This window comes from Genypterus blacodes, unplaced genomic scaffold, assembly GCF_046128005.1.
Source record: "Genypterus blacodes isolate CSIRO-AG114 ecotype Tasmania unplaced genomic scaffold, CSIRO-AGI_Gbla_v1 ptg000156l_1, whole genome shotgun sequence".
Classification (NCBI taxonomy): Eukaryota; Metazoa; Chordata; class Actinopteri; order Ophidiiformes; family Ophidiidae; genus Genypterus; species Genypterus blacodes.
Window position 1 is genome coordinate 7,034,085 of NW_027466957.1, and position 9,728 is coordinate 7,043,812.

The 9,728-nt window shown below is 42.6% G+C and overlaps 1 protein-coding gene across 1 annotated transcript; it reads left to right on the top strand.

Annotated features, from left to right (window-relative positions):
* Positions 1-5,972: 5,972 nt before the first annotated feature.
* Positions 5,973-7,409, top strand: kcnk15 (potassium channel, subfamily K, member 15). The gene is made up of 2 exons (XM_076167023.1): positions 5,973-6,264; positions 6,409-7,409. The coding sequence occupies exons 1-2, from the start codon at positions 5,982-5,984 to the stop codon at positions 7,407-7,409; spliced, it is 1,284 nt and encodes a 427-aa protein (XP_076023138.1). The 5' UTR covers positions 5,973-5,981.
* The last annotated feature ends 2,319 nt before the right edge of the window (positions 7,410-9,728 follow it).

A 9,728-nucleotide genomic window follows, 5' to 3' on the forward strand; every position in this document is an offset into this window, starting at 1 on the left:
AAGAATTTGTACTATATACAACTTCAAACACGTACAATTTCCCAGCAGCACAGTTTGTATAGCAACGTTGTTAATGTATAATCAAGCATCTGTAATTGTGAGTATAGAGAATTTTCACGAGCAGTTCTATTAAATTTCGCCCCTCCCGCTGTGATCGGGTCGTTTCGTGGGCTTTCTACCGTAATGGACTGGAGACCTGTCCAGGATGTAACCCGTATCTCTTCTGCGACCCCGCACACGAGTAGGTGGTTGTTGATGATGCATGGGTGGGCGGATGGATGGGTCATGGGTGTACTTTTTTAGTAAGTGTTACATTTTCCGATGTAACATGAAGGCAACACGTTGGTAGTGACTCAAAAAGAAACCGGAACCTGATAAGAGACAAACGGCCAAACCTTATCTTTATCACAGCGAAACTTCATGTTGTCATGGCAACCTAAGGTCAATCAATTTCACTGATAACGGCCAGGTGTCCAGGCAACACTGCACTGTCAAGGCTTTGATATGTAATGTATATTTATGGCCATTATGGAGTAGGTGAAAAGCCAATAGTTAATGCAAGTGATTTCCCTGCTGCAATAAGTAAAATGGTTGTTTGTAAGGTCTTTCGACTGCCCTATAATGGAAGTCAATACTCATTATAAATGTTAGAATAGCTCGACTTTCTAAGACAGAATGGGGTTGATTGAAATGTTCTTATCCTTATACAAAAGGACGTAAGCAAGGGATGTAGTGTTTATATGTGGAAGTCATAGGATTCACAAGTTGTTTCTCCACATCTGCATTCATTTGAGATAAGTGATGATAACTCACAGGTTCCAGAATTAAGCAGGGATCTACAGTGAACTCCCTCCAGCATCATTGACAGAGGTGTGGCGTGTTGGTAGGAGATTATGTTGAAAAGTAAATAACTGCAACAGGGTCAAGAATCAAGAATCATGTAAATATTGTTATATAACAATCAATATGATGCAGTAGAAGATGCAAGCACAGCATCCACAATAAAAATCATTTTATGAACATAAAAGTATTGTGATGGTAATTATTTATTAGCTCAGGAACCTTTTACTATCATCTGAAAAGACAATGGAGCATGTTATTAGGTGTTCAGTTACTAAACATTAAAGTGCTTCAAACAATCATCAGAAAGAATAAAAATAGGAACACCAACAAGGCCCTGTGAGGTTCCATGCGTCATAGATCTGTCTCATAGTTGTTTCACACAAGGTTGATTAAATATAGGTGGTAATCCCAAAGTGGGTTCATCACAGGCCACACTTTACATAGCATTCATTTGTTTTGCACCCATGTGAAATTCTACAGTACAACACCTCCAGATCATATGGTAAACGATTGCACTTACACACCTAGAAGACAGAAGTGTTTTCCCATTCAAGGGCTGAACAAGCTTCTAGTTTGTGCAGTTTGTGTTGATCATTTCACTCATTCTGCAAGTAAGGTGGTCAGTAAATAGAGTTTAGTTGTTAGGTTGAAACCCACTTCAAATCCTTTACAACCTGATTACTTTGCTCAATTAGATGCATGAGATTGAAGCCAGGCTCAGCATTCAACACACACACTTCAGACTAGTTTCTTCTTCAGTGACCCCATCTCAATCATAAAATCTGGATCACAGCCCCAGTGTGACTAATTGCAGGGGGCTGTCACCACGTCTCAGACCCTGTGAGATTTGCTGTTGATGGGGTTGGCTGAGAGAATTTTCTCAAGGACAGAACACACACACACGCAAATAATAATCTCCCCTTCATACCAAATGTTATAACAAGCTGTATTCCTCTTCAAACTGTATTTCCAGGTGTCTGGTACTTCAAAACTTAAGTTCCAACATCCATCCCCCAGAATACGATTAAACTATCATGAGTTCAATCCACATTCAAAACCGACATTTGGTTGGTACATTTATTACATCAAATTCATTAAAGCACAAATTGAACTTTTGAGCATAGTCAGTGTCTGTCTGGTTGAAACTGCAATACGCATGAATAACATCTTCGGTATTACAATGTCATTACTTAGATTAAATTTCATAGTGTAAAGCTCACTGGTACAAAGAATGATTCATAGGCGTGAATGTATAATTGGACTGTGATATCCATCTTGTGACAGTAATTGGACAGATACATTTCTACATGGGCGCATTGCACTATTAGAGGGTATAAATAGACTTGTGTATTATCACAGGGAATTCGATGTTGAATGGCCGCTGGTGTGGGTTTCTATTTTTGGTCTTAGTTACTGTGGAAACCACAGCGCTCTGCAGGCATTCAGCATTTGCTGTTGGTATTTAGTGCCACTGTTTTATAAAATGGATCTCTATTGCCTGATACAAGAAGGATTGGTTAATACTCACAGATTAGTGACACCACAGGGGGTCATAATTACGTTAAACTGCTTGCACTGTTATGTGACCGTGTTTTTCTTACAGGTTTATCGCTGTAGCTCGCTCTGGTAACGCCATGTTTGTTTTGGCTGGAGAATTGATCGTGTGACCCAGAGTTCATGAAGTGTTTTCTGAGGCTTTGGATGCTTCCTCATGTTTGTCGACAAGCAACAATCAAAATTTAGGACTATAAGAAAAGATTGACAGCTGGCGTGACGCAGGAAACGGCAAATATAAAGCAGAACACTCCTACAGAGTTTCACCTCAAGCAGTCTCAACATAGTTTTAGAAGAAGTTGTCTGAGGAGTGAACAGAACCGAATGTGGGAGGTTTAGGTGATAAGAGGCCCGTGTGTCATCAGTGTATTGATTCTGCTTATCATAACCATCACCTACATGCTGGACCACAGTTTATACTTAAACTCCAAGTCTCTATATCAAGAAAGACTGTGTGTGTCAGTTCTTTTGCAAGTTACAGAATACATTTAGAAACAAACCACAGTTTATGTTGCAAACACAATGCAGTTAACAGTCTTTGCTTAGATACGTCGATTTTCCTTACTTACTGTAGCAATATTTGTGTCTCAATCGTTTCCACGTTACAACATCTGCAGCTCTGTGATCCTCTGTATTTAATTTTCTTCTCTCTGTTGGTAAGATCACGCCGCGTGAATACTACAGGCAGGGCTGCTTTGTTCGTGACACTGTCGGGTGTGAAACATTAAGGAGAAAAGGTGATGTTGAAATAGTAAAACTCATGACTTCCAGTAAAGACACCTTACTGAAAGATGTTTTGCTCATTTTCTCTATCGTACGTTCCCTCAATACCTGTCTGGAAAATCATGGACCATTACAGTTTTGTCTGTAAGTATGATCCCTTTTTTGTAACATAGTCTAACTGATTACTGACTAGAATAGTAGTTTTCTTTTTTGGTCTTCTTGCACATTTCCCTGTCATGCTCAAAACGGCTCTGGCACAAATACCTCTCCTCCTCCTGGCTGTGAATTGTGTCTTATGTAATACACATTTCTTATGTCCAAACACAAATGCTCTTGTGTTCTTGACTCAAAATCTTCATCTCCGTGACTTTACGTCCAATTGTCAGATTTGATGTTGCTTCTCTTCCTTCTGTGGTCAGGATCATTTCCAGTCATTGTACTTCTTTTAGACGTGTGTAAAGGTTCAATCAAGACCAATTAGATTCAGCATGTCTTACACAGTAAACCTCCTCTGCTGAGTGCCACAGTCGAGCCAGAATAACATTGCTGCATCCATTCCCATCCCGGCTCAAATGTCATGTCACGTGTCACAGAAAGCATGGTAATGTAAGAGAAGTTCTGCTTTCACCTCAGTTGAGTCATTTTCCTCTTTTGCGCTTCTTCTTTTTCCCCTCTGAGAATGTTTCAACGCTCCAAGTGTTAATCTCTCTTGTGTGAAGGAATGTGACACAATGCAATCACTGTTTTTGTCACGTTCAATCTATCCAATGTGTGTGTGTGTCTGTGTGAGTCTTCATTCGCAGCATTGAAAAAACTACAAAACGAAACACATTGTTATTGTATTCATTGAACATATTGGAAATTTAAAACATGATTTAATATCACATCTTATAAAAAGCTAGACTTTTTTTTTCTTATAAATGGAGATGGTGAATGTGCATCTTGAAAACATGACTCTGCTTTCTGACATTTCACACCATGATGACCTTTTTAGTCTCTATAGCAACTAAGTATATATTGAAAGGCAGATGCATCATTTCTCTAACCCACTTTATGTGCTAAAATGTAATTTCTCTGCTATCGATGTCCTCAATTTATCTTGAGGGTTTTTATGTTTAACTTTGATCTCAGTCAGAGGCACATTTTCTAGGTACCCAATTCCATTCCAGTCTTAAATCACAATTGTACTACATCATCGCAAGAACTTCAGTTTAATACAGGAAGTGAGCAGGTCATTACTGGAATTGCTCTCACAATTAAATTCATTAATGTCTGTATCTTTTCATCCAGACATCTCTTCCTACGTCATCTTGACATAAATTATTTCCATATTTGTGTACTGGAGCACAACAGCAGGGGCTTCTTTTTGCAGCATGATGCAATATATGATATATTCTCAGAGGAAATGAAGAGGTGTTTTGGGCAAAATAGAAAAAGATACAAATTAAGTGCAGTCTTTTTCTAATAAATACAGCTTAAACAAGGATAACACAGCTTTATGTTTAGTGAGCTCCTTTAAGTTAAATGCAGTACTTGTTGTGTCCCCCCTCAGTCTGGATGGGGATTGATGGCACTCGTTGATTTGATCCAGGTCCTTGGGCTTTGAAAGAGACATAAGCATAAGTGTGGGTTGATGGGCAGCTTCAGGTTCCTCTCTTATCGGCTGAGATGTAACTCATTTAGGCAGAGCTGCATGTTTGAATCACCACAGGGATGTATGCGTGCTGATTTAGCCACTCAAGACCAACAAAAGGGGCGCCTGAGAGCAGGTTGCTCTGTTTGAGAGGACAAAGGAGAAAACAATCCACCTGCAGCACACTGCTGTTATTGTTCTGAGGGTTGATTTTATGGACTTGAAATCAAACCAACCAATTTAATAACCTATAATCTCTATTGATGCTTTAATGCAGCAAAAGCAATAATTCACTGCGTGGACGAAGGCAGGGATCATTACACTGATATTAGCTTTTACCTCAGTGACAGTGGGTGCTTCGGGTATATGTAACCATGGCAACCAGCATCACCTACAGTAGTTTACCAGAAGCATCTATAGTAATTCAATTCATTTTTATTTAGCTACTGTACATTCATCACTTGCAGTCCACACACACACACACAAACACAGAGAGAGAGAGAGAGAGACTATGAAGCTCTTATATGTGTATATACTGTAACAGTACACATTTTACAGGTACATGCTCTGTGACTGTAACTGTATTTGTCCTGCACTCGACTAAAAACCATGAACTTGTTTGAGTCCTGAATAAAGGTCTACTCAGATCTGAGCCTCCACCACTGACAGACGAACGCTAGTGAAGCATCAACACCAGTGTATGGAGGGAGTCCAGCTTGCACCTCTGTCCATGGTGCTGACCCCCCCCCCGTCCCCGATGGTATCAGCTGAGTCGAGTTTGTCCTTGTTTGGACTCGGGACCTGTTGAACATATAGGTGTGTGTGCGCGTCGCGTACGTTCCGCTCCACTCACACACACACGCAGACACAGACACACACACACGCCGCGGTTGTATTGGTGAGCGGTTGCGCATGCGGAGAGTCGCGCTGAGGCCACTGGGCTGTTGTGAAACAAACAGGTGACCGCGGCGAGAGCACCGATCGCTCTCAGCGCGCACAGCCGAATATGCGCTTCGTACGGACGCGTTGACACCATCTGCGGATCCGGACCTCCGCGTTCCTGCCTCTGTCAATGCTGTGTTGCTCTCCTCTACCTCATCACGCCGTCCAAGCAACAGGCTTCGCCCCGATGCTGAGTCCACTATACCGCGAAGAAGAGCACCGCCACCTGTAACTGCAAACTGCGCCTCCGCGGTCGCTACTTTTTATTATTATTATCACACCGAGGATGAAGAAGCAGAATGTCCGGACCTTGTCGCTCATCCTTTGCATGTTCTCCTACCTGCTGGTCGGCGCCGCGGTGTTTGACGCGCTCGAGTCCGAGTCGGAGAGCTCCCGCAGGCGCATCCTGGAGCAGAAGCGCAGCGAGATGAAGAAGAAGTACCGCTTCTCCGAGGATGACTACCGCGAAATCGAGCGGGTGGTGCTGCAAGCGGAGCCCCATCGCGCCGGGAGGCAGTGGAAATTTGCGGGCTCCTTTTACTTTGCGATCACAGTCATCACTACCATTGGTAAGTTGAAATAGAATAGAATCATCAATCATCAACACTATATTTTAGGCTTTACGAATGTTTTTTATGTAAATATTTAAGATTATTGGTACATTTAAATCATCAATGCGTCACAGTCTCTCCTCTCCCTCTGTCTGCATTAAGGTTATGGACACGCGGCACCAGGCACAGATGCAGGGAAGGTCTTCTGCATGTTCTACGCAGTACTGGGAATTCCTCTGACTTTAGTCATGTTCCAGAGCCTGGGAGAGAGGATGAACACGTTTGTCCGTTATCTCCTCCACAAAACAAAGCAGTGCATAGGCTTCCGACGCACCGAGGTGTCCATGGAGAACATGGTCCTGGTGGGCTTCCTTTCCTGCATAGGAACGCTGTGCGTGGGGGCTGCAGCCTTCTCCCACTTTGAGGGATGGAGCTTCTTCCACGCTTATTACTACTGCTTCATCACACTCACCACCATCGGCTTTGGGGACTTTGTGGCGCTGCAGAAAAAGGAGGATCTCCAGGAGAAGACGCCCTACGTGGCCTTCAGCTTCATGTACATCCTGGTGGGTCTCACCGTCATCGGGGCCTTCCTGAACTTGGTGGTGCTCCGCTTCCTGACCATGAACACTGAGGATGAGAGGAGAGATGCTCAAGAGAGGGCGTCACTGAAGAGGGAGAGAGGCCTGCTGGACGTTGGGGCGTTGGGTCTGCAGAGGCGAGAGGGCCACAAGGACAGGAGCCGGGGTAACGCGGTGCACACCCGGAGCCACAGTGCCCTCTTCCTCCCGATGGAGGAGGGAACCAGTCGCACCAACCTCATCGCCTCCCCGGCAGACGAGCAGGAGCAAAGGAGGAGCCCCTGCAGACACAGACTACACTTTCAGATCAACACGGGCAGACGTGGGCCAGAGTCCAGCCTCAGCTCCCTCTGCTCCTGCGTCTGCTACCGCCTGGGGATCTGCGACAGCCCCCTCATGTCCCACGGCGAGCACCGCGGCTGCCATATCGATTCCGTTTACTACAACTCTGTCTCTTACAGGATCCAGGGTTGCTCGCCAAGTTCCAGGGACAACAACACCGGACTCTCCTCCCCGGGAAGCATGCTCTCGCCAGGGCACAGCTTCCGGGAGTTCCCTCGCTCTCGCAGGAAGTCGGTGTAGTGAGGGTTCGTGTCAAACCGTAAAGAGTATTTTCAATGACATTGTTTGTGTTTACACCTCTTCCGTGCATGTCAGGACACTGGACACTGAGTATGTTTAAGAAATAAGCTGTAAGTTACTGATATATTGATATTTTGGTTTGTAGAGCGAGGATATAGGTTTGTTTACACCGATTTGCACCATGATGATACTTTTGTTGGTGTCTCAGTTGTTTTTCGTGCATGTAAGCCACGGTGCAATGCATGCTCAAGATAATGTATTGCACATAATGTGAATGCATGAGTGCTCTTATGTAAAAATGTAAAAAGCTGGGCTTTAAATCTGTAGTTCTCATGCAAACTGAATTTTTTCAGGGGGGGGGGGGGGGGGGGGGTCTGCTTAGCAATGACATCACCTACCTGCTCTATGAAAGCTACTCAATTTTTCATGCCATAGCTGGAAGATGTCATTATTTTTTTCTATTCAAAAGCCTTAAAGAACTTTGACCAAGCACATTAGATATGTGGCTTCTTAGCTCAGTGAATTTAATAACACTTTATATGATTTATAAACGAGGGTCAAATAAGTTCACTCTCCAATATGAATACACTTTAACTTGATAACACTTGTTACATGACGGAGTGATACAAATTGAATAGATGTAGCACAACACAGATATGTAGCACACCACTGAACTTCCCACTATTTTGCCAATGTTGTTTTTTTCCAGTAAAGGAACATGTTGTTTCTTTGTAACTTGGTTTTGTAGATGTGAGTCTTGTTCTATTAAAACTAAAAGGAAGGACCACAACAAGTGTGAGCGTCGTCATTTTTGGCTCACAAAGCCAACAAATCAAACAATACAGGTATGAAAGTTTCATTATTTTCATTCTGTCTTTTAATACTTTTTAATCCAAAAATGCACGTTGTTTGCAGGATTTTTACTTTTTTACTTTTTGCGGAAGTAGAAGTAGAGGACGAGGAAGCCAATATGAGGTTGAAGCTCAAATTGTTGCTCACTTTATAATAGAAATTTTGAGACATATTTGCTTACCTTTTATCTAACCTGCGTTGGTCTAAAACGTCAAACATCAACTCTTTTATTTCATCTCTCTATCTTTTTCTGTTTCTTGGCTGTTCAAGCTGTTTAATAATGAACCCCTCTACAGTAAGAACAAAAGGAAAAGACAAAGAGAAGGTGTCCATTAATGCTACATATTGTCTACAGCCATGAGATAAAACGCCATCAGATTTCTTGATTTCTGCCCATAAAACCCTGTTTTTGTTTGGTGCTGGGGAACAGAGATCAGGCGTCCCAGTGTAAGTGTCCCCCAGCAGACATTTCCTGCCATCTGCTGATCTGCTGGAACACTAGGCTGCTTTACATATAAATGTAAAACTGATTGGGCAATAGAATGTGAAATGGTGATTGGTGATGAAATGCCATCTGCTCTGGATGCTTGTGTGTAGAAAAAAAGAGACACTTATTATCTTCCTTACATTGTTACATGATGTGTGTCTCAGCTCGAGTCTGTCCACGCAGCTTTTGTCCTCTGCACTACAACGTTTATCTCTCTGAGAGGAGAGAGGAGAAAGGAGGCGGAGGCGGAGGAGGAGGAGGAGGAGGAGGAAGAGGAGAAGGAGGGCTGCCATAACTTTGACGCGGGCGCCCTCTAGGGGCGAACATGCACAGTGCTTTTGTGTTGCTATTTCGACACTAGAGGGCAGTGTGTGTTTCTACAGGAGCGCCGAGAAGCAGTGATGAAGAATATAATAAACTTTCTGTTATTTTCTTTCACTTTTCTAATGTTCTAAAGTCATAACGCACAGGTTAATGATCGCAGTATCATGATTCAACCATTTATTGATGATTGGTAACATCTGAGCTGTTTTTGAACAATACCACTCAAGATAAGATGGCAAGTTAAGGGATTCCGGATCAATGGACAGAAAGATCATTAAACTTGACTTTAGCTGTTTTACAAATTGTATGTTTGGCGAACTTCACATTTATGTTTCAGACAATGCTGCTGTTTTATTATCCTCTGGCCCTTTTATCATTGAATGGCCTTGTTGCCATAATTATATTACACAATCAATATCTGTCTATGTTTGCAACTCTCATTTCTGATACAAATAAGGATATATTTGTCCTAATAAACGTATTGATTCAAATATAACATTTCTGAGAACTGGCTATCAAACATATTGCCTGACTGGCAGAGGAAAGTAACTGCCAAGACACACTGTCATAGTTTGCATAGATCGATTAAAGCCAAATTGTTTTGGCTGAAACAGCGACACACTTGACAAATTCACTTATCCGTCTCATTTAGATGG